Here is a 24,206-nt window from a genome sequence, read left to right on the forward strand (position 1 = left end):
CTCTGCTGCAAGGCTGTTGATCAAGTCCAGCAGGATGTCGCACATCACTCCCAATTTTATACTCCTTACACTGGCTTCCGATCAAGTTCAGGATCCAATTTTAAAGTTCTCGTTCTGACTTTTATAAAGCTTTGCATGGTCAGGCGCCTGTTTATATCTCGGACCTGCTCCGTCCGTACCCTACTAACAGGTCCCTCAGGTCTTCTGACCAGGGACTACTGGTGGTTCCACGCACTCGCTTAAAAACTAAAGGGGACCGTTCCTTTGAAACCTGTTCTTCCAAACCTGTGGAACGCCCTTCTTACTGTCTTGTTTGTAACTATGGTTTTAGGTTTTAATCTTTTTAAATGATTTGCATTGGTCTTTCAATTATTTTTTCTTTATTTTCTGTTTGGATCTTGCTGTATTTTTAGAAATGTTTATCATGTGAAGCACGTTGTGACTTTGTCTGTAAAAGGTGTTATATCAAATACACTTATTATATTAATATGTGGGAGCCACTGACAGGACAAGTCTTCCCAGTGCATTCTGGTTAGGGAAATCTTAAGCAAATCAAAAACCACCCACAAGCAGCAGAACATGTTCCTAAACTGATAATCAGTCATTGTCTTCATTAGGATTAAAGTTCATAGAAATGTTAGCAGTGCAACTCAAGTGTTCATTTGGCCGTTTGATTCTTAAATGATCCATTTTTAGAACTGAAACCATTAGGTGATTGACAGAAGATTAATCGGCGACAATTTTGATAATGGATTCATTGTTTTGTGGTCCTAATATGATGCTAAACTGAATATCTTTGGGTTTTGAACTGTTTTGGCAAAACAAGAATTTTAAAGACATCACTGAGTACTCTGGGAACTATTTTCTGACATTTCATTCATGAAGTGATTCAACATTAATCAACTAATTGTCAAGTATTAGGCAAATCTTTTTTAAAACCTCACAAATACCATACAGTAACTGTAGGATTAGAAAAGGAGCAGTGTAATATCTTCCTCTAGTTTTGAGGCTCTGGTATTTGGTTGATGAAATGGTGAAAGCATCTTATCAGCCATCTGTGGCCGGTGGAAGGAAAGCTTTCCAATGTCTGGATGCAGAACTATAAATATCAAGTTTATTTTCTGCAGAGTCTAAGTGGATACGTCACACTGGTTCAGCATGAGTCACAGTGTGTGCATTCAATAACACTAGCACTCTTCTCCCCACAGCACACGTCTCACAGTAATGGACGTCAGGAGATCAGCACGCGCTCGGCCCGGACCGGCGTCCGATCCCGCAGCTCCGAGGAGCCGCAGCAGCCCCACGTCGGCAACTACCGGCTGCTCAAAACCATCGGCAAGGGCAACTTCGCCAAAGTCAAACTGGCCCGACACATCCTCACCGGCAGAGAGGTGAGACGGACACGATGGCTGATTTTTATACACCGTGAAGTCACGTTTTAGCTGATCAACTTTGCTACTCTTATTCTGAGGAACTTCACTTGGGTCAACTTTGATAAACTGCTGAAGAAATCGTAGAAATACTGGTAAATAAGAATATTTTTGTGGTTTTTGGAGTCACAGAAAGAAAGTAGGTCAATTAAAATGCACACCGAGTAGCCATGAGGACTGTCTAATCTTTCCCTCCGAGTCCTTGTAGGATGAAAAGATAAAAATGTACATTCTTTAAATAGAAATGCAACAAATGTTGTTTTTTTTTCCGTAACCAACCTGTACATTTCTGTAACAAATGCAAATAAACAAGTAGAGAAATAAAGTAAAAACGTATGCAAGATAAGATTAATACTATAAAACAATACTTAAAGTACACACAGCCTCTCTTGTGTCTATGATATGTGCTCTGTGAGCCTGAGTGTCGGCACCAACAGTTGGATCTACACATTTTATGTCTGTATTGCCATTAAATTTAAGATTTTCTTTTTTTGGGGGGGGAAGGAGCATTTTCAGCCTTTTTAATTTAATTTAAGGACAGCTTAAGACATGAAAGGAGGGAGAGAGAGGGGTAATGACATGCAGCAAAGGGCCGCAGGTCAGAGTTGAACTCGGGCCCGCTGCGTCGAGGAGTAAACCCTCTATATATGGGCGCCCGGTATTGTCATTAAAGTTGACGAGGTTTAATTCAATTCAATTTTATTTATAGTATCAAATCATAACAAGAGTTATCTCGAGACACTTTACAGATAGAGTAGGTCCAGACCACACTCTATAATTTACAAAGCCCCAACAATTCCAACAATTACAGTAATTCCCTCAAGAGCAAGCAGTGCGACAGTGGCAAGGAAAAACTCCCTCTTGGGAAGAAACCTCGGACAGACCCAGGCTCTTGGTAGGCGGTGTCTGACGGGCCGGTTGGGGGTGTGATGAACAGTGGCAATAATAGTCACATTAATAATGGAACAGTGACTGGATGTAGCGGGAAGCTGCAGGGTTCAGCCGGAAGAAGCATGACATTGCAGGGCACCGCTGAGCTCGGCAGGGAGTGCAGCAGGACCACGGCGACAGCTGGAACCAGGATCTTGGTGCCAACGTTCTCCAAGGAAATACGCTGGGGAAAAAACATAAGGACTCCGGGAGTAAACTCCCCAGAAGCTAGGATTAGTAACAAGCATTTCTGGGACTGGATACACACAAATAGTAATAGTAAAAGTAATAGAAAGGAGAGGAGAGAGCAGCTCAGTGTGTCAAAGGAAGGAAGGAAGTCCCCGGCAGTCTAGAACTATAACAGCGTAACTATAACAGCGTAACTAAGAGAGACAGGTCATAAGGAAAGGTAGCTTTTTCGGCTTAGAACTCTCCCCCTGCGGATCGGGCTTGGCTGGCCTGCCTCCCTCTACTTTGTTATGTATTATTAGTCTAACAATTATGAAGAGAAGCAGGTGGGCCAGTTAGGTGAACACTGCAACTCCTCACTCCCTAACTATAAGCTTTATCAAATAGAAGAGTTTTAAGTTCATTCTTGAAAGCGATTACAGTTTCTGCCCCCCGAACCCAGATCGGGAGCTGGTTCCATAGGAGAGGAGCCTGATAACTGAAGGCTCTGGCTCCCATTCTACTTTTTAGAGACTCTAGGTACCACCAGTAACTCTGCATTCTGGGAGCGCAGTGCTCTAGTGGGACAATAAGGTATTAGGAGCTCTTCTAGATATGATGGTGCTAGACCATTTAGAGCTTTGTAGGTCAATAGAAGGATTTTAAACTCAATCCTGGATTCAACAGGAAGCCAGTGCAGAGAAGCTAATACAGGAGAAATATGATCTCTTCTCTTAGTTCTTGTGAGAACACGCTGCAGCATTCTGGATCAGCTGGAGAGTCTTAAGGGACTTATTTGAGCAACCTGACAGTAGGGAGTTACAATAGTCCAGCCTGGAAGTAACAAATGCATGCACTAGTTTTTCAGCGTCGTTTTGAGACAGGATATTCCTAATTTTGGCAATGTTACGAAGATGAAAAAAGGCTGTTCTTGAGGTTTGTTGTAGATTGGCATTAAAGGATATATCCTGATCAAAAATAACTCCTAAATTTCTGACAGTAGTGCTGGAGGCCAGGGCAATACCATCCAGAGTAGCTATATCTTTAGATAATGAGGTTCTGAGGTGTTTAGGTCCCAGTACAATAACTTCAGTTTTGTTAGGGTTTAACATCAGAAAATTATAGGTCATCCAGGATTTTATATCTTTAATGCACGTTTGAAATTTAGCTAGCTGACTGGTTTCGTCCGGTTTGATTGACAAGTATAATTGGGTGTCATCCGCATAACAGTGAAAGTTAATTGAGTGTTTCCTAATAATATTGCCTAGAGGAAGCATATATAAGGAGAATAGAATTGGTCCAAGCACTGAGCCTTGAGGAACCCCATGGCTAACTTTAGCGTGCTTGGAGGATTTATCATTAACATTAACAAATTGAGATCGATCAGAGAAATAGGACTTAAACCAGCTTAGAGCAATTCCTTTAATGCCAATTAAGTGTTCCAATCTCTGTAACAGGATTGAATGGTCAATAGTGTCAAATGCAGCACTAAGATCTAGTAAAACAAGAATGGAGACAAGTCCTTTGTCTGCAGCAGTTAAAAGGTCGTTAGTAATTTTCACCAGTGCCGTCTCTGTGCTATGATGCTTTCTAAATCCTGATTGAAAGTCATCAAATAAACTATTGCTATGTAGAAAATCACATAACTGATTAGCAACCACCTTCTCAAGGATCTTGGAGAGAAAGGGAAGGTTAGATATAGGTCTATAGTTTGCTAAGACCTCAGGATCGAGGGTGGGTTTTTTTTTTTTTTTTTTTATCACAGCTACTTTAAATGACTGCGGTACATAACCTGTTAATAAGGACATATTGATCATATCTAGTAATGAAGTGTATACCACGGGTAACGCTTCTTTAAGTAGCCTCGTTGGGATGGGGTCTAAGAGACAGGTAGATGGCTTTGCTGAGGATATCTTTAATATTAATTGTTGAAGGTCTATAGGATAAAAGCAGTCTAAGTATATGTCGAGACTAGTCGTTATTTCTAGCGACTCTGCGTTTAAAGGTGAACCGTTAGAGGTTGAAGGCAAAAGGTGATGAATTTTATCTCTAATTGTTGTAATTTTATCATTAAAGAAGTTCATGAAGTCATCACTACTCAGAGCTAGAGGAATAGATGGCTCAGTAGAGCTGTGACTATCTGTCAGCCTGGCTACAGTGCTGAAAAAGAAACCTTGGGTTGTTCTTGTTTTCTTCTATTAGTGATGAGTAATAGTCTGATCTGGCCTTTCTTAGGGCCTTCCTATAGGTTTTCAGACTTTCTTGCCAATCGAAACGGGATTCTTCCACTTTGGTGGAATGCCACTTACATTCGAGGTTTCGCGAGATTTGTTTTAATTTGCGGGTTTGGGAGTTATACCAAGGTGCTAATTTCCTTTGCTTCATCATCTTCTTTTTCAGGGGAGCAACAGAGTCTAAGGTCGTCCGTAGGCAAGTCGTAGCACCGTCTACAAATGTATCAATTTGAGAGGGACTGAGGTTAACATAGAGGTCCTCGGTTATGTTAAGGCATGACATAGAGTCGAATGCTGTTGGAATATCTTCTTTAAATTTAGCTATAGCACTGTCAGATAGGCATCTGGTGTAGAAGCTTTTATCTAATTTAATATAGTCAGGTAGTAAGAATTCGAAAGTGATTAAAGAATGATCTGACAATACCGAATTCTCTGGAAAATATTATTAAATCCTCAATTTCAATACCATATGCCAGCACAAGGTCGGGGTGTGGTTGAAACAGTGCGTCGCCTTGTGCACACTCTGACTGAAACCGATTGAATCCAGTAATGAGTTGAAAGCAGTACTAAGGCTATCATTGTCAACATCCACATGGATATTAAAATCACCTACAATAAGTACTTGGTCTGATTTAAGGACTAAACATGATAAAAACTCTGAGAATTCAGATAAAAATTCAGAATACGGACCTGGAGCCCTGTAAATAATAACAAATATAATTGGCTGTAATGTTTTCCATTTTGGATGTTGAAGATTAAGAACAAGACTTTCAAAGGAGTTATAATTTAATTTAGGTTTAGGAGTAATTAACAGGCTTGCATCAAAGATGGCTGCAACTCCCCCTCCTCGGCCTGAGCCTCTAGGAATTTGAGTATTAATATGACTGGGAGGAGTGGCTTCATTTAGACTGACATAGTCTTCATGGCCCAGCCAGGTTTCAGTAAGACAAAATAAATCAATGTTGTTATCTGATATCAACTCGTTAACCAATAATGCTTTAGAAGACAGAGATCTAATATTTAATAGTCCACATCTAATTTTCTTATTTTGTTCTATCGTTGCAGTCGTTTTAATTCCAATTAGGTTGTTAAGTATAAGCGCATCTTTTGTTTACCTTTGATTTAACCGATCTGAGTCGGGGAACAGACACCGTGCTTATTAGACTATGAGTGGGTGACTGCTCCAACGGAAGCACAGGGGGGTGTATTGCACTGCACCCCTGATTACTAATATCAAACTTGGGTTGTCATGGTTTATGTCTGATAAACTCGGTCAGATTTTTTGATATGAGAGCGGCTCCGTCCCAGGTGGGATGAATGCCGTCTCTCTCCATCAGACCAGGCTTTCCCCAGAACGCCCCCCAGTTATTCACATAGCCCACATCGTTAGCTGGGCACCACCCCGACAACCAGCGGTGGAAGGATGACGTACACCTGTACATTATTAAAGGTTTACAGAGTTTTTGAGATTCTGTGTCCCCTAGGTAAAATAAAGTCGAACCACCTTTAGTTTAACTGTCTACGCACTACATTTGAACTATCCCAACCGTTCATTGAAAGTAGAAACGATGGAATTGTTTTATCAGTTTGCAGCTCTTTTCAGACGAGAAGTCTGACGTTTCACTGCAGGTTTTACACTCCATCGGAGCTCTACTGATGATTCTGGTGGGGAATAACACTGCTGGGCAGACATCCAGTGTTTATTTCAAGCCAAATCTCTCTACTTCTTTTGTAGCGATTTGAATTTTGAAGTAAGAAATCTGGCATGTAATTCCCAGTGAGATCTGTAGTACGGTTTATTATTCTTTGATCAGACCGTTGCAGATGCAATTCAGAATGAAGCCCAGACATGTGCTTGTGTTTGGACAGTGTTAAACATTTCAGAAGTAAAGTAAAAGGTTTTATAGAAACTCTGTATAGGCGCTAGTATCAGGTACCTTTCAGCCCTACCAGCTCCATATACTCAGAGTCATACAGAGTCATGGCTCCAAACCTTGTTGGCAGTAATGGATGTTTTCAGGGGCGAGCCGCTGAGCATTTAGATTTTTCCATAATTGATGAACAGAAAGAGCAAGCTTCTCCTTAACGTTGTACGACATTTTAACGAAACGTTGGTGCCCTTTTCCCCTCAATCCCCTTCCGATTCTGTTGTTAATTATTTGGCAGTACATTTATTTAATTTTTTTTCCCTCAAGGAGGAAGTTGAAAGTTTCTTATTGCTCTCTCAGATAGGCTGCAACGTCTTTTTTAAATGACAAAGATAAATTCAGTTTCCCTCTGTGTGGTTGTCTCTTTGCTATTTGATTGATTTTTTTTTTCATATTCCACTTCCCCTTTTTCACACTTCTGCTGTTACGTCTTATTTAACTCACTTGCGATTTTGTGTTTCTCTCTCTCTCCCCAGGTGGCAATTAAGATAATAGACAAGACGCAGCTGAACCCAAACAGCCTTCAGAAGGTAATTTACCTGCCTTCTCTCTCACGCTGTCACGTTGTACTCTCACTCTGTGGCAGAATTCATTTACAAATTCATGAAGCACAACAGATTGGGTATTAATTGTGTAAACGGGGAGCAGGGCATGCTGGGACTTAGCATGTATTCTCCATATAGAGTTAAGAGCGTTTATTATTTAAGTGCGATGCTTTTGCAGTGGAGGAGATGATTCGGCTCTACATGGACTAGTTTTAAATGAAAACGTTGGACTGTAAAGCTCCTTTTTTTTTTTTTTTTTTTAATCTAACCTGAGGCTGTAAAAGAAGTTTATCTCAGTCTGTGGTGGAAAAAGTACTTTCACTCCCTTCGGGCAGGATCCTCTGTAATTTTTTTTTTTCCATTTTGGTTTGTTCTGGAAGTTTCTGGGTGTCAACCTCCTAGAAAAACCTAGCGACCAGGTGCCAGATCGTAAGCGCGCATCCAAGAGGAAGCTACGGAAAAGGCAGACACAGCGCTGAAAAACGCAAATATAGGAAGGCGGAACACCAAGCTCGTTCCAAAACAAGAGTGGGTTTGTCACTTAGTGGACCTGTGGTCCGCTCAGTAGGGTTTGTCACGTAGTGGACCTGTGGTCTGCTCCGTAGGGTTTGTCACGTAGTGGACCCGTGGTCCGCTCCGTAGGGTTTGTCACGTAGTGGACCCGTGGTACGCTCCGTAGGATTTGTCACGTAGTGGACCCGTGGTACGCTCCGTAGGATTTGTCACGTAGTGGACCCGTGGTACGCTCCGTAGGGTTTGTCACGTAGTGGACCCGTGGTACGCTCCGTAGGGTTTCTCGCGTAGTGGACCCGTGCTCCGCTCCGTAGGATTTGTCACGTAGTGGACCCGTGGTACGCTCCGTAGGGTTTGTCACGTAGTGGACCCGTGGTACGCTCCGTAGGGTTTGTCACGTAGTGGACCCGTGGTACGCTCCGTAGGGTTTGTCACGTAGTGGACCCGTGGTACGCTCCGTAGGATTTGTCACGTAGTGGACCCGTGGTACGCTCCGTAGGATTTGTCACGTAGTGGACCCGTGGTACGCTCCTGGACCCGTGGTACGCTCCGTAGGGTTTGTCACGTAGTGGACCCGTGGTACGCTCCATAGGATTTGTCACGTAGTGGACCCGTGAAATGCGCTCCATAGGATTTGTCACGTGGTGGACCCGTGAAATGCGCTCCGTGGGGTTTGTCACGTAGTGGACCCGTGGTACGCTCCGTAGGGTTTGTCACGTAGTGGACCCGTGGTACGCTCCGTAGGGTTTGTCACGTAGTGGACCCGTGCACTAACATGTGCAAGTGGCACGGTGACTAGCCAATGAAACATGATCATTACAGCATTTCAAGCTCTAAATCAAACACAACTAAGCCACGCAGTTAACGGACGAGGCACAGTGCTCCACAAAATAAACCAAATATTGCATACTTATTGCGACACTTTCGATATATTGCAATAACTATATTGAGTCGATATATCTTGCACCCCTAGATATAATATTGCACAACGTGATATTGCGATTACGATATTGAGTCGAAATATTTTGCACCCCTAGTAGAAATACTCTGTTACAAGTAAAAGTCCTGCATTCTAAATCTTAAGTAAAAGTACAAAACCATTTGCATCAAAATATACTTAAAGTACCTAAAGTAAAAGAACTCACTACGCAGAATGACCTTTTTCAGAATAATACAGATTACATTATTGGATTATAATTTTGTTGCAGCTGGTAAAGGTGGGGCTAATTTTAATTATTTGATGTACTGCTGGGTAGCTTAATCTATAATACCTCCATAATTTATCAGTTGATGTATATGTTTTAGGCTGCACGATATGAGGAAAATATCTAATTGCGATTACTTTGACTGATATTGCAATTGCGATATGATTCATGATATTGGAGGGAATGATCAATTTTGTATCATTCTCATTTTCATTGAAAAATCTTAAAATGAAAAATATTAGTGTGATTTTTGTGAGGACTTAGTCTGTAGGATAGGATTTGTCGGCCCAGAACTTCTCTGCAGCACCACAATACTTCATTCAGAATGGTTAGACACATACTTTGCCTTTAACAGATATTGCGCCCCACCTGCGATTTGGATATTGCACTAGTCCATATTGTGATTTTGATAAATTTGCAATTAATTGTGCTGCCCTAATATGTTGTATTATTAATCCGATTTTCTAAAGTAACTAAAGTTGTTAAATTAATGTAGTAAAGTAAAAAAAAAAAAAAGTTCATCATATCCCTCTAAGATGTACTGGTAGCATAAAATGTTAGCCTGACAATCCAGATCCACATCCAGATGTTGGGTCTGGGAACTCACCATTGGCTGGGCTCAATCCAGGGGCGGGATAAACGGTCTTTCAAATATCCTCTGCACGCAATAGGATAGCACTACAACCAGGCAGAGCAACAAAGAAGGTAGCGGAGCTAGTTGATTTTTAAGAATGACTTCAGTGCCGTTCTTTTCTCAAAGAAAAGCTGAACTCCAAGTCTTCTAGAGTCGCGTCCAAAGCCGATTCGAAAGACTGTTGTTCGCCGCCGCCGCCGGCAGCAGCCATAAGCCCGCCCACCTCAGAATTGTAATTAAGTTAAGTAGTTCAATTCTGTTTTGCCAATTCAAAAATTATATATTTTTATAAGTATTTTGTCTGCCTTTAAAATTTTTCCAAGATTTAGATTTGTTTTTATTTGAACACCTTTTTCTGGAAACTCTTTACCATATTAACCGTTCAAGAGAAACTGAATTTTTTTGTTTGTTTTTACCCAGTGAAAAGCAGTTAGACCTGACAGTTGAAGTGAGAACGAGCTGCCCATAACTCTGTTCCTCTTTTGTGTGTGTGTGTGTGTGTGTGTGTGTGTGTGTGTGTGTGTGTGTGTGTGTGTGTGTGTGTGTGTGTGTGTGTGTGTGTGTGTGTGTGTGTGTGTGTGTGTGTGTGTGTGTGTGTGTGTGTGTGTGTGTGTGTGTGTGTGTGTGTGTGTGTGTGTGTGTGTACACTCATGGCGATCTGTGTGCGCGTGCGTGGTTGTTTTGATCCGTGCCGCTGTCGATTTTGGCTCTGTCTCTCGGGCCTGGAAGTGGTTTCGGGGAAGTCAGAGCGATATCGACTCTGCAGCTCCGGAGGCTTTCGTGCCCATCAGACAGAGATAAGGGGACGGGGGGCCGAGCGTGGCGGCGGCGGCTGCTGCTGTGTTAGGTGTTGATGGTCGGCCCAGGCCCTCCTCTCCCTCGTCCCTCTCGGCGATCGGCTAGTGGTTTTCCATCAGTTTTTCCAAAGCTCTCATTGATTCTGGCCTTTGTATCCTCAGAGGCCCGGGCCCTTTGCCGTTGGCTGTGACACGCCGCTGACAGAAAAACACTGAGTCATGACGCTGCTGTCCACGGAAACGCAATGCGCCAGGCTTTTGTCTGCCGTCCTTGTTGTTTTTAGGTAACTGCTTTGTCACGGTCCAGGAAAAAAAAAAAACTTTTAGGAATTTGTCGGGTTATCTTTCAGCCACTCGCCAGGGACTGAGATTTCTTTTCATGTTTATTTTAAGGAACTGGAACACACTTGAAAAAAAGAGACTTTTTAGTATAGTTTTTCATGATTGGCACTTTAAATGTTTCCACTCCTGTCACATGTTTCCATTTATAGGCTCACTTTCTGTGTTCCTTCTTTTTCTTTTTTTTTTCTTTTTTTGGTTGATGAGTTTAATATTCCGAGTTGAAGGAAATCCTGAGATGGATTAGATTTTAAGGGTATGTAGCTCAGGCGTTGAGGCAGAGTTTAGAGGGATATGATCCGGTGTTTATTTTGCTCTGCTCTCCTCTTTCCTCTGAGCCTGGGCTTGCATCAGAGCCTCGGCTGCTGCGTCCTGACCTCTTATGTAACTGGAAGAATTGGCGAGAGGCTGATAGCGGGGGATATCGTCTCTGAAGCCTAAATGTTTATTTTCAGCCTCTGTTCTTAATAGTTTGGAGGAGCTGAGTCGACGTTCACATCTGTCACTAGCTCCTGGCACACTGCTCTCAGCTCCCACTCTGTTCTTCTTCTTCCCCTCCTCTCTTCCTAATTCAACCTGTCCAGGTCAAAGGTCAGGGAGGGAGCAGGACACTTGGAGGGCTTGATTAAATGTAACCCTAACCCGAAATGTTGGTTAGTGAAAACTGGCATCAGATTCTTAGTCTTGTTTACTTACCATTTTATTTATAGTTTTTATTATAGTATAGTTATATATTCTGGTTTTAATCATCTTTTTTTACTATTTCCAGATTTTGTACAGTTTGACTGCTTCAATGTGGCCACTAACAACATTTTCAGTATTTTCTTTTGAAATGCTGTAAAGTTTGACTTTTTCAGGCCTCTAAAAATGATTTCAAATGAAACAATCGCGTACATTTAGTTTTTAATTGAACTGCAACTGAAATCGTAATACAACCAGGGATGAGAAGTAACCAGTAGACATGGCTTCATATTAAAGACCCACACAAAGCAAAGAAAAGTTAGGATCCGCTGGACTAAATTGGCCTGGAATTAGTGCTGTAACAACCAAATTTTGCTGTACAATTTACTGTCTCAGAAAAAATTATTAACAATATAATGGTCTCTTTCAGTCAAATTTAAAAACATGTATTTGTTTTGTATTACTTTTGTAAACAAATTACAATTTTGAATGAATCCCAGAATACATCTTTTGGTTATATCACTGTTATGTGACCCAGATATCGTCATATCCCAGGTACATGGCATATGAAGTAAACTACGCCTCTTTATTATCATAAAACATGGAATTTTTTTGTCTTAAATAAACCTAAAACTGACAATTACCATCAACAGTGATACCCCTTAGGACCAAAGAATTGGCGCTTATGTCAAAAAATTGCGATTAGATAATTATGTAATAGTTGTTACAGGCCTATCTGACAAGAAAGATTTCGAAAACTCCTAACTTGTTGCTAAAGTTTGTTGTTCTGTCGAAGTGTGCCGGCCGATCCCAAGCAGCCTTCTCTTCATCTGTGGCCTCGTAACTTTAGAAGTCTGAGACCAGCCGCTTTTCTGTAAGGGCTCCTGATCTCAGTCTGATTGGAGCAGTTGATTTGAACCAGAGTGTGTATTCCCTCAGGTTAATTTGTGTGTCCAGATGGGAACAATAACATTGGAGCATTTGAGAGACCAAATAACGGCACTGAGACGTCTCTCTTGTTCAGGACGCTGAGCTTAACAGAAAACTGCAGTCTGGGTATTTTTTTCTCTTGCCTGAGATAAACGCTTGGAGCAAAAGAAGTTGCACAGACGTGCATCGTTCTTAGCTGATGTTGCTGTAATCTCATTTGTTGTGACTCGCCTTTAACTCCCTGACCTGGTGTGATGAAAGTTTACCAGAAACATGCAGTAGATGATCAAAATCCGCAGGATTTTTGTTTACGAGCCTCTGACAAGTTGTAATTTTTGCAACCTAAACAGGAAAATGCCGTTTTCCCCTATTGTTTGGACTGAAACAAGGCGACTGAAAGGTGTGATTTCACCCTCCGAACTGTGTGTCCTTTGTCCTGAAGGTGCTTTGTCTGGATCACGAGAGCGATTGTGTAATCGGGACAGCTTGATTGCATCATCGCGGTGGTATGGCTGGATCACCAGCAGGTTTACCTTGTTACGTCCATTATGTGGTGAAGCATTGCGTGTTTTTTCCACTAATTCTGTTAACATGCCTGACAAAGTATTTCCATGTACACGTCTTTAAACCTACCCAGGTGTCAAAAGGACTGTTTTTGCTCTGCAGGACATTACAGACCGTGTCAGTAACAAAGTATTAATATGCTAGTCTCAGACTGACAACCTAACCACACAAAACCTATATCTGTTCTCTCTAGTTAATCAGCAAAAATAAAGTTCCTCTTCTTTCTGTAACCACAGAAAACCAGCTGAGATTTATTCCTCTTTAGTGCTCACACAGTACTACAGTATTACAGAGTATTTTCAGTATAATGATGTGCAGATCGGCGTTACAGGCAGAGTGTAATGACAGTGAGGAGAGACCTTAGGCTCTTCTTTTTCTTTTCCTACTCCTCATCATCAGCAGCCAGACTTGTCCTGGTACAGTTTGTGGACCAAACCCTGGCAGTCACCTATCAGGACGTCCCAGCTTTGGGTGATTTTTGGACAGAGCCACGGCGCCGCTGCAATATAGTCTCGGGAAGGAACTTGTTTTGGTGGAACATGTGTACGTTCAAAGGTTGTTTTAGTTGTGCAACAGAAAACTCCGATTGGACAGATAGTCTAGCTAGCTGTCTGGATTTACCCTGCAGAGATCTGAGGAGCAGTTAACCATAGTCCTCACAAATCCACCGGAGTTTAGAACGCCAACACAAAAAGAGGAAGGGGACGGACATCCGGCCGAAATGAGGGACATCCGGTGGATCCTTCGTCAGCACCGAAACTATTCCCTAAATTAATCGTCGTCAACATAGACTATATGCACAGCAGTTACAGCGAAGCAGTCCTTGGCGAAGAAATTCTTAGATCTCAGGCTCCCTCCAACAATGTTCTTACAAAATATGTATAAAAATAAAGAAATTGGCTAAATGTAGGATTAGAATTTAAAGTAAAATCTAATATTGTGGTTGGTAGGCAGTGTTACAAATAATAGTTAAATGTAAATGTGTGATAGGAAAGTGTTTTGTAGAAAGGTATGCACATACATATATATATGCAAACAATTTTATTATCTGACTAAAATGTTAACCGTAAATTTATAAAAGATTTCATAGTACTGCTGAAACATTCCCATTGAACAACTGTGACACCTTTTTTAATAATTAATCTAATGTCAGTCATTTGGTGGTTAACTCTTTAAAACTGGTTTTGGGTGTTTTTAATTAATGGGACAATTTGTTTGAATGTTTTTTTTCAAACAAAATGAATATTTTGAACCCTTTGAGCTCCGATATCTTTGCAAATGCATGTTCCGCCGTATGTATTTGCTGGTTTGGTTGTCTGTTTTCTGGCTGCACAGCCTCACAACTTGCCCACACTGTGGCTACTCCTGCCCCATGAAACATTGATGCCTTTTTATATTTTTATGGAAGGGAAGAGGGCGAGGTGTAGTTAACAGCCGATCAATAATAAATAGCACTCGAGTTCCTTTTTGTGCCTCGTACAACGGAAGACTGAAAAGCACTTTTGGCCGTTACAAATCTGCTTGTCTGGTGGCTCTGAGTGCTGATTGGGGGAGGGGGGGAGGAGAGCGTGTGTTGACTGAGTGTCTTGTTATTAGTGCAGAGGCGGGAGATGTGAGGGTGCATGTTTAGCTTCATTCAGATCCTCTGAGGCCGGATCAAACCGACTCTGTGCCGCTGCACGGAATCCTGTTGCGATTGTGTTTGGGCGCTGACAAAACGATCCCATTTCCTTGTGCAGCGTGTTGACGTTGGCACAGCACAAGGACCAGTGTTTGGGTTTGTGAACTCATGATCTCTTGTTTTAAAAACAGCAGTGTTGATGGAAGAACCGGATTACGGGTTTCCTTGTCACCAGCGATGGGACACAAACCATGTTCTCCCGTCTCTCCACTGGCCACCTGTCAAATATAGCTTTCACTCCAAGATTCTCGCAGATTAACACACACAGAGCTTTGCACGGTAACCCCGATGCTCCTCCTGGGCGCGCCTGCGCTACGTTCCGCTTTTGTTTCCGTCCTCCGCCACGCGCCGTACCGCACCGGGAGCGTCTCAGAAGCGGAGCGTCTTGCTGCCCGACTCGCAGATTTTATTGTCTCTACTCTACAGAACAATCGCATGTTTATTAAGCTAGTATCTACCCTCCATTCCCAGCACTCCTACTTCAACCCCATGCCATCTCTTTTCTGGCGTTGTCCTTATGGAAAAGATCAGTGATGTCATATTAGGTTTTTCAACCTCCAAGATGGATCTTTTAGCGGCTGGTGGAATATCAAACAATGACTTGAATGGCCGCGACTGCTCACGGGGCGGCCCCGCGTGCCAGGAACGCAGCGCAGACGCGCCCGGTGGAAGTTAGGGTTGAGTCACCTGCACACGTGGCCGACCTTCTGGAACCTTATGTGACAGCGCAGCCTCTAAGGTCTAACCTGTCCGATCTGCTAACTGTTCCTGGCGCCCGTCTAAGGACCCGGGGTGGCCGATCCTTGGAGCGCTCTGCATCCTCCGACACGATCTGCTGTCTCTGCTGACTCTTTCAGACATCCGTTAAAGACCTACTTTTTTAAACGGGTGTTTGGTTGACCTGTCTGCACTTTCTTATCATTTTTTTTATGTAGGCCTATTACTTTGTGATTTAAATTGTGCACTGCATTTTAATATCTATCATAATGTATGCTTTATGTAAAGCACTTTGTGATTTTTTTTTTTTTTTTTTTTTATCTGTATCTGTGGAAAGTGCATTTTATAGATATTTGTTATATGCTTTTTCCCTGTGGTATATTAGTACAGTTTGATAGGTTTGGTATGTGTGCATGCAGACGTTTGAATGTATCTTATCTATTCTAAGGACTTTCTAGAGACCAGTCAGTTTAAGATGATATGGTCTCACAGTAAAACCTAGCTTAGAATGGGCACAACTTTCACATAGAGGAATTGGAGCCAGGAATGTGAGAATCTATTAGGAGCACGTGCCATAAAAGGTGTAGTTTAAGAGTAAACTGTTCCAACTGAAATAGATGTCTCATGCTGTGTAAGCACAAAAAGTGTTTAAAAGGTATTCATTCTGATGTACATGTGGTTCATCCTTGGGCAGACGTGTCTGTATGCTCATGGTTGTTCCAGTGTCATGAAAGTTTGTTCACTGTTTGAATAAAGCTGCACTTGATTTGTAATCCTCGGACTGGTTGTCATCTTTGAGGTCTCCCAACATCATTTCTGAATCATCACCCGATATCACAGTTTGACACACTGAAAATAGTCTTTTAATCTTGAAACCCCCAGAGTGAACTATAACCTTTCTTTTTCTCTCTTCCATTTCAGCTCTTCAGAGAAGTTAGAATAATGAAGATTTTGAATCATCCCAATATAGGTAAGTGCGTCATACACTGCATAAACGCAGTATATTAGCACTAGTTTTGAGACTTGGATATGATTTAAATATGAAGACTTAGATATAAGTAATGTAGGAGAAATGTGTGGTGTACTAGTTGAGAAGTTCCACACATGGAAGTTCAGACATTTAAAAAATATTGTTGTGCAGTGAAGATCAACATGCTGCCAGCGTGGATTTCATCAGCTGGCTTTATCTTTAGAAGCAGTTTTACACCGCGTATTCTTTCAAATCCAACAATCCTGGCAAAAGTGAACGTTTTTGTAAATATGACAGCCATCCAAAGTATGAGCAAAGCTTAAACACTGCAGCCTATGCCAAAAAAAAAAAATGTATGTAAAATTGAAACGTTTGATGAATCATCTGGGACATTATATTGTGTACCATTGTACACAATTGCTATGACTAAAACTGGAAGGTTATTCTCTATTTTTTGTTTTGGGATTAGAAAATGATCGATTTTTAAACAGTCTGTCTGGAGCAGCACAAACTTTAGCATCGTGCAGCCGGCTGCCAGAGCAAATGCCGATTAACGCCAAACCACAGCAGCACCGAGAAGCCAATAACACAAAAAAGCTCAGCAGTGATGAGAAATTGCATCATGGGATGTTTAGGGTTTGGTACAGAAAATTTAAAGTCTGTTACCAATTTCTTAAGGCAAGACAACAAGAATAAATTAAGGTTATTAATAATATGCAGAATAAGCAGAAGACTAACAATAACAAGATGTTTTTAAAGAAAGAGACCAAAAAAAGAGACTTTTAAAGCAAATACAATTGCAGTAAATTAACAGTAGATAATTGACATCCATGGTTTGATTGCGACTGCGGACCTTTCTTTTTTTTTTTTTTTTTTTTTTTTCTCCTTTGACTGTCATTGTTCAACTGTCCACAAAGGCAAACGTGTCGGAAAATAATCTTGAATTAAATAAATTAATACATAAAAAAAGTACTGGGGTTTAGGTTGAACTATAGAAAGTTTCTAGGTTAAAGCACATTTTCTTTCAAAAGTTGTAACAAAGAGAAGCGGCAATCCTCACATTGAAGAAGCTGGATTCAGGAAACTTTTGGCTTCTTTTTATCAAAAAACAAACTCAATCCATTATTTGATGACGCCACTAATCATTTCAGCTGTAGTGGTGTTCACAAGGACCGGTGACACGCCTCCAAAAAGTCTCATCAAGGCTCCCAAAAGTGTTTTTCTCTCATTGTACATGAACTGAAGTACACACACGCATACACATACATGCGCGCGCATGTATGCGCACACACACACACACACACACACACACACACACACACACACACACACACACACACACACACACACACACACACACAGAGAGAGAGAGAGCTTGCACATCAGACAAGCCTGCCCTAATGTGTTTGGTTTTGGAGACGCGTTTCCCCGCTAATTCCTTTAATTTCCTTTCACTGCGCTCCATGATTTCCTCTGCAGAAATGTGATTATAATTACCAGGGTGATAGTAAACACTCAGCAGCCAACACTCGCCATCTCTCCCTCATTGTCTTCCATCCCACCTTGTCTATATTTAGCAGTGCAGCCCTCAGCCGCTCATCACACTTCCCTCTTTTATACCTTCGAGCTGAACACACTGCAGCTTTTGTACTGTACAGTAAATATTGAGTGTTGCTAAGCTTGGCTTGATGCTGTTCTTACATGATCACCACACACACACACACACACGCAGAGCCACGTCACTTCACCTTCTCTTTTCTCTCTAGGTGCCTGTTTGGAAACATGTTTGCCGTTTGTGCCCATACATACGTTACCATCTCTGTCTGAATCTCCTCCATCTTTAGGAATTAATTTTAATTTATAATTTCCGCTCTTTCTTCTTCTCTCTCTCCCTCCATTTAGTCAAGCTCTTTGAAGTGATTGAGACGGAGAGGACGCTCTACCTGGTGATGGAGTACGCCAGTGGAGGTGAGACAGAAATACCATTGTCAAGATCTCGTTGCTGCACACTAAACTCCACCGTGTCTGACTAAGAAATGCGCACACGCAGCTGGTGTACAGAAGACCAGATATAGTCGATAGAAATCTGTACGCAGTGTGCTGCTCCCAGACGTCATGAGGATGATTTATTAACACCAGAGTGTGATATATGTGTGCGTTTAATAATTCATACACACTGGGAGCTGCATATAGTCTGCAGGCTCTGCTTCTACCTGAAAGGACAAATGTAGAAGACCATAAATCGGAGTGGTGTTTACAGTATGCTTGAGCGTAAAGAGATGTCTCGTGCCATTGATGTTCAAGTTGAGGTTACTTACAGAACATATGTACATGAAGGTAAGTCCAGAACATGAAACATGAAATCAGCATCTTTACAACAAAATATTAGTTCAGTATAACGCTTTATTTTAAGTGTCCATTGTTTCCTCATTTTTTTTCTATAATGTTTACTGGTGAGGATGTAATTTGGTCCTAATTTGGCAATTATTTGGAAGTGTATCGACTGAACACTAAGTGCAATTTTGAACTAAAGAAGCTGATGTACCGGGCATGAATTTGCATTCTTCTTTTGCAGAGGAACATACGGACCCATAAAGTAATGCGTAAGCAAACACAGTTTCTGGAAATGTGTGACACTTTCAAGCTGCTCCCTGAAGGTTGGAACATGGAAAGAGACGGTGACATAAGTCAATGCAGAGACCCAAATAGGTCCACTGGAAACACAGAGCAGGAAACTAATGCTGGTGGACTCCCATCAGCTCCACGGATTTCTACATGTCTGAAACCAACACGTCGACTTTATCAACATCTATATTTTTTTAAGTTTACTTGTTCAGCCTCAACCAGATTATGAGCGCGCTTCGGCCACTTGGTGGAGATTCTCCTCCTCTGTAGCCCCACATAACGCATAACTGGCTGTACCTGAGTCTCTGTTTTAGGGATGACTCTGTCAGGGTAAATTATAGGGATGCACTGATACCACTTTATTTTTTTTTTTAAGACCAAGATGTTAGCATGTAGCTCAAAGCCCCACTGTGCCTAAGTTTGTGGTTTTTAACTTTTAAACTTAAGTTTCAGCAGACCTCTATTCAGGGCCATGTTAGTAGTTCAGTAAATGGTACAGGATCAGGGCTAATTGCATTGAAACAGGCAATCTTTGAGGCAACTCTGTGGCGCAATATGGCTCAAGAAGTTGCCTCAGCATTATTGAATTCTACAGGAAGGTTGTGCTGCCAGAAAATGTTTTAAACATTTCAATTCCCATTCATACGTGAACCAAATTTCTAGTTTTTCTCTTTACATGTGTGTTTTTTAACGGCACTGTCATTTCTAAAGCAAGGCTACAATTTCTTTCCTGCTTATCCGGTTCTCTTCCCTAATTTCAACCCCCATGAACCGTACACGCTGTGCCCTTTAGCTCTGACATGCAAAGTGTTAGCTGCCACATTCTGTCTTTAGCAGTTGAGTCAGAGAGAAGCGACGAATTGTTGTTTTTCTAGACCTCTGAAGTGCACAAAACGTACACTCTGACCGCCTCTGCAGGTCAGCGGCGAGAGTGGGAGTGTTTCGAGGTTTCAGGAAAAGTGGGGGGAGGTGTTTTTGTTGCTTGTTTTTTTTTTTTTTTTTTTTTTTTTAGTTCCTCTTTTTTTTTTCCGCCTCGGTATGGACACACGGCAGCCACTCAAGTTTAATTAGCACACAAGCAAGCGTAGTCATGTTTTGGCTGGAAGTGTGGGCCGAGGGAAGGGTCTGCTGCCTGGGCAGAGATGGGCAGCAGCTTTGTGCCTCCAGGAGGGGCTCAGTGTTTAGAAGGCAGCACCGAGCTCGCCCTCAATATGGTCAACAAACACCCTGGAACCATGCACATGGGCGAGGGCCAGCTGCTCCAGAAAAGTTCATTGTGAAGTTATTTGTATCTGCTTATTCGTATAAGTTGAAAGTCACTTTTTGTTTCTCTCCGTCGTTTTCTTTCTGTCTTTTGCTGTCTTTTTCTAATTCCTTCTGTGTCTCTCTCTGTCTCTCTTCTGCAGGAGAGGTCTTTGACTACCTCGTTGCACATGGACGAATGAAGGAAAAAGAGGCCAGGGCTAAATTTAGACAGGTACCCAGCTTTCTCCCCCTGCAGTGTTCTGGTTTCACACCTCTTCTCCCGGCTCTGCCTCAGACAGGTCGCCGTCTTCTGTCCTCATTCTGGGACAGAAGGGTCTCTTGTTGTCTCAAAGGCTGATGAGAAACGTCCAGACCTGCTTCTTTCCCCATCACTCACCTCTCAATGACTCGCACACACACGGTGCAAAGGCATCGACTCTTGTTTGACAATAAGAAACTTTACTATTCTGCGTTCAAAAGAAGGTTTAGAAGTTCCAGAGACATCAAAAACCTGCAAATCAAGAGATTTCTTAATACATTTCTGTAGCTGTAAGTTCAGTCTGTATATTGACGACGTTTCATTAACGGGGTAGTTCCGGTGCCGGCGGAGGTTTCGCCGGATGTCCCTCACCTTCTGCTTTCTTTGTTATTCCAGAGCTCGCCGCCCTACATGCACCAAAACAAGTTCCTTCCCGAGGCTATTTTGCAGAGGCACCGTACCTCTATCCGGCGCTTGCCGCCGCCCACGACGATTGTGATTGGTTTAAAGAAATGCCAATAAACCAGAGCACGTTTTTCTCCCATTCAGGAATGCTGACCCTCCTCCGCAGCACTGTGGAGGAAGGTCAAGCAATGCGAGACTACTGTCAGTTAGTCAAGCAACAGAAAATGTATCGGCAAAAATTGTCAAGTGAAAATGCATTTGTTAGATTCAGCTTTTCAAATGTGAAGACTTGCTTTTCTCTGTTTTGTATTATTGTAAATTCAATTTATTTTGGTTTTGAACGGTTTAGTAATTTGAAGTCCTTACTATGGGCTCTCGGAACCTTTTTATAGCAGTTTGTATACTAAACAGTCAAAGGAATAATTCATCATTCTGAGACACCAAATTTGCAAATCGAAAGCCTCACAGCCTTTCTGTACAATTAGTGCAGGCTGTTATCTGGACTGTGATGAGCGATACATGTTATGCACAGAGAAAGCCAGTTCTCTCACCCTCCTGGTGTCTTCAGCCCCATCTGAGCTCGGTTTTATCTTTTGTGTCAGTGTCGACCACATCTCCTCCTCCTCCTCCTCCTCATCATCATCCACCACATCCTTTATCACAGTCTGAGAACCGAGTGCCAGCCATTTGACTAAACTCTTGTTGTCTTTTTTTCCCCTGGTATAGATTGTATCGGCGGTGCAGTACTGCCACCAGAAGCACATTGTTCACAGAGACCTCAAGGTGAGTTCAGAGAAGCCACACTGGCTGCTTGCAGAAAATGATCAACTTGCCAGAATCTTCCATCGACTAGAATGCTCTGCAGCCACGTGTGATGGGTTGTTGAACAGAGCAAAGTGTGCACCTGTTATCAACCGCGACCTCTCCTGTGTTCTCTTGAGCTCAAGCCTTTTTGGAATAAGAAGACAATCAAGCAACCAGGGCAAATGTTGATACATTTCAAAAGCTAACCTCAAACATTACCTCAGTTTAGAGTCTGAAAAGTACTCGGTTAGAGTTATTTTCTGATTTATTTTTATATTGTACATACATTTTTAGCAAGAACTCCTCTGATTTGGTTATTCAAACATTGTAACAAAGACATGAACTGACACAGGACATTTTAAATTGATCTTGGTATCAAACATATGAGCAAACGTAAATCGGAAATGTAAATGAGCCTTAATTAAAACGCAAGTACACAAATACCCTGTGACAATGCAAATGTGTCTAAATGTCCAAAACTACTATGAAAATTAGTCTTTACTTTTAGAGTTTATAGACAGTTTTGCCTTGCTTTTGTTATTTGCCATTTATAGTTAAAAAGAATTGCAGGTCCGAGTTTGATTTGGACAACTGTGTAGGTTGTTTACGACGGTCATTTTTTATTTATTTTTTTTTGTCCAAAAAGCCTATGTTTATATAAAGGATGGCATTAAACATTTAATCCTTTATAACTGACCAAAAACCTATCTAGTTCCCTCCTATTGCCTAAACGTCTAGTTGGAGAGCTAGATACTGTGTACTGATATACCTGTGATCTGGAGCCGGTAAATACCGGTATATGTGCAGATATATCAGTGAACCTCACTGATTGGTGATATTTGTGAGTATTTGGAAGCTTAATGATGTTTTGAACTCCCATTTCCAGCTGCAGAAAACTTAATTTTCAAGATTATAATTTGCATTATAGAGCTAAATAAAATGACTCCTTTTTTAGTCCTATTCATGTTTATCAGTCGTCCTTTTCAAGAGTTTCAATGTACAACGTGTCTCCATGTTTTGAGGCTAATTACCTCCGACTCCTATTGGATAGAAAGGTCACAGTGTAGGGAGCTGACGTCAGTGTTGCGTGTTTTATCACTCTCATCTCAACTCCCATGTTCCCACTGACGACTCTTAACGCAGCACGTCTAATTTTAAAAACATCGCATATGCTGCTAATGAGGCGCTACTTTACCCTTTCTCCTTTTTTTTTTTTTTTTTTTTTTAGCTGTCCAACCATCTTTTCAAAACTCATTACGCCACAAATGGGTGTCCCCTCTGAACTGCTCACATGTTCTTCACCACATCACCCGCTGCATTGTAAATGGACCTCTTATTTCGTGACGCCGCTTTCCATCTCGCAGTATAAATATTTATGCTTCTGTGTTTTCATCTCGCCGTCGGTGGGAGTGATTATGGTTAGCCACGTTACAATGAGTGTTGTTTACCCCCTCATGGTTGATCCTCCGGCTCAGTGGAAGATTTCTCCTCCTCCTTCTTCTTCTGCTCCCTTTGCTCCAGCCTCCTAATTAGTCTTTGGCCTACAGCTGCATGGGAGCAGATGTTGGACTTGAAATCCTCGCCTACGCTTAGAACACTTTTGATTCACAAATGAGATGTTGACTGTTTTTTTATTAGATCAGAGAACTTCAAACCTGATCACTTGAGGAATATGAAGTGTTAATTGTTATCATTTTTATTTGTTAGAAAGGATCAATCAATTAGTCAAGTCGCAGAGAAATGTATCCGCAACAGTTTTGAGAATTGTTTTAAGTCATTTATGAACTAAAAAGGCCCAAATTTGTTTTCATCCAGCTTTTAAAATGTGAAGATTTGCTGTTTTTCTATCTTTGGGTTTTAAACTCTTGGTTGGGAAAGTGGCAAGTGCAAGAATTAACTAAACAATTAAGGGAAGAGTTCATCGTTCTGAGAAACGTGCTTCACGCTGAGGGTTAGATGAAGAGATTGATTAATCGGAATCCCAACACTGACTGTGAAACTGAATTAAAAATACTTTAAAGGTCCCATGGCATGAAAATTTCACTTTGAGGTATTTTAACTTTAATATGAGTTCCCCCAGCCTGCCTATGGTCCCCCAGTGTCTAGAAATGGTGATAGGTGTAAACCGAGCCCTGGGTATCCTGCTCTGCCTTTGAGAAAATGAAAGCTCAGATGGGCCGATCTGGAATCTTCTCCTTATGAGGTCATAAGGAGCAAGGTTACCTCCCCTTGTTCTGCCCACCCAGAGAATTTGGCCCACCTATGAGAGAGAGAGACATCATGGCTTGCAAACGAGCAAAGTGGCATTTGGTCAAGGCCACACCCCCACCCTCCACCTTGCCCCACCCTCCACTTTGCCCCCCCCTCTCTCTCCTCCTCAATAGCTACAGACACAGAAATGGCACATACTAAGGAAAGCTCATTGTGGGACTGGCTCTAGTGGCTGTAATTCTGCACCAAGGCTGAATTTCGGGAAAGAGACTTCAGATACAGTATTAGGGGACCACTAAGGCCTATATAAAAGAGACTTCAGATACAGTATTAGGGGACCACTAAGGTCTATATAAAAGAGACTTCAGATACAGTATTAGGGGACCACTAA

General features: G+C 41.8%; 1 protein-coding gene across 19 annotated transcripts in view; it reads left to right on the plus strand.

Annotated features, from left to right (window-relative positions):
• mark3a (MAP/microtubule affinity-regulating kinase 3a) overlaps positions 1–24,206 on the plus strand; it is a 62,852-nt gene that overhangs the window by 7,679 nt on the left and 30,967 nt on the right. For all 19 annotated transcript variants that reach the window (XR_003691021.1, XR_003691022.1, XM_028564998.1 and 16 more), the window contains 6 exons: positions 1,209–1,391; positions 7,167–7,220; positions 16,218–16,266; positions 18,169–18,234; positions 20,298–20,368; positions 21,527–21,583. Coding sequence is in view for 17 of the 19 variants with exons in the window: in XM_028564998.1 (XP_028420799.1) it covers positions 1,209–1,391; positions 7,167–7,220; positions 16,218–16,266; positions 18,169–18,234; positions 20,298–20,368; positions 21,527–21,583 (480 nt within the window). In the remaining 2 variants the exon portion in view is untranslated. The remainder of the gene's footprint in view (positions 1–1,208; positions 1,392–7,166; positions 7,221–16,217; positions 16,267–18,168; positions 18,235–20,297; positions 20,369–21,526; positions 21,584–24,206) is intronic.

Source organism: Perca flavescens, chromosome 20 (genome assembly GCF_004354835.1).
Source record: "Perca flavescens isolate YP-PL-M2 chromosome 20, PFLA_1.0, whole genome shotgun sequence".
Lineage (NCBI taxonomy): Eukaryota > Metazoa > Chordata > Actinopteri > Perciformes > Percidae > Perca > Perca flavescens.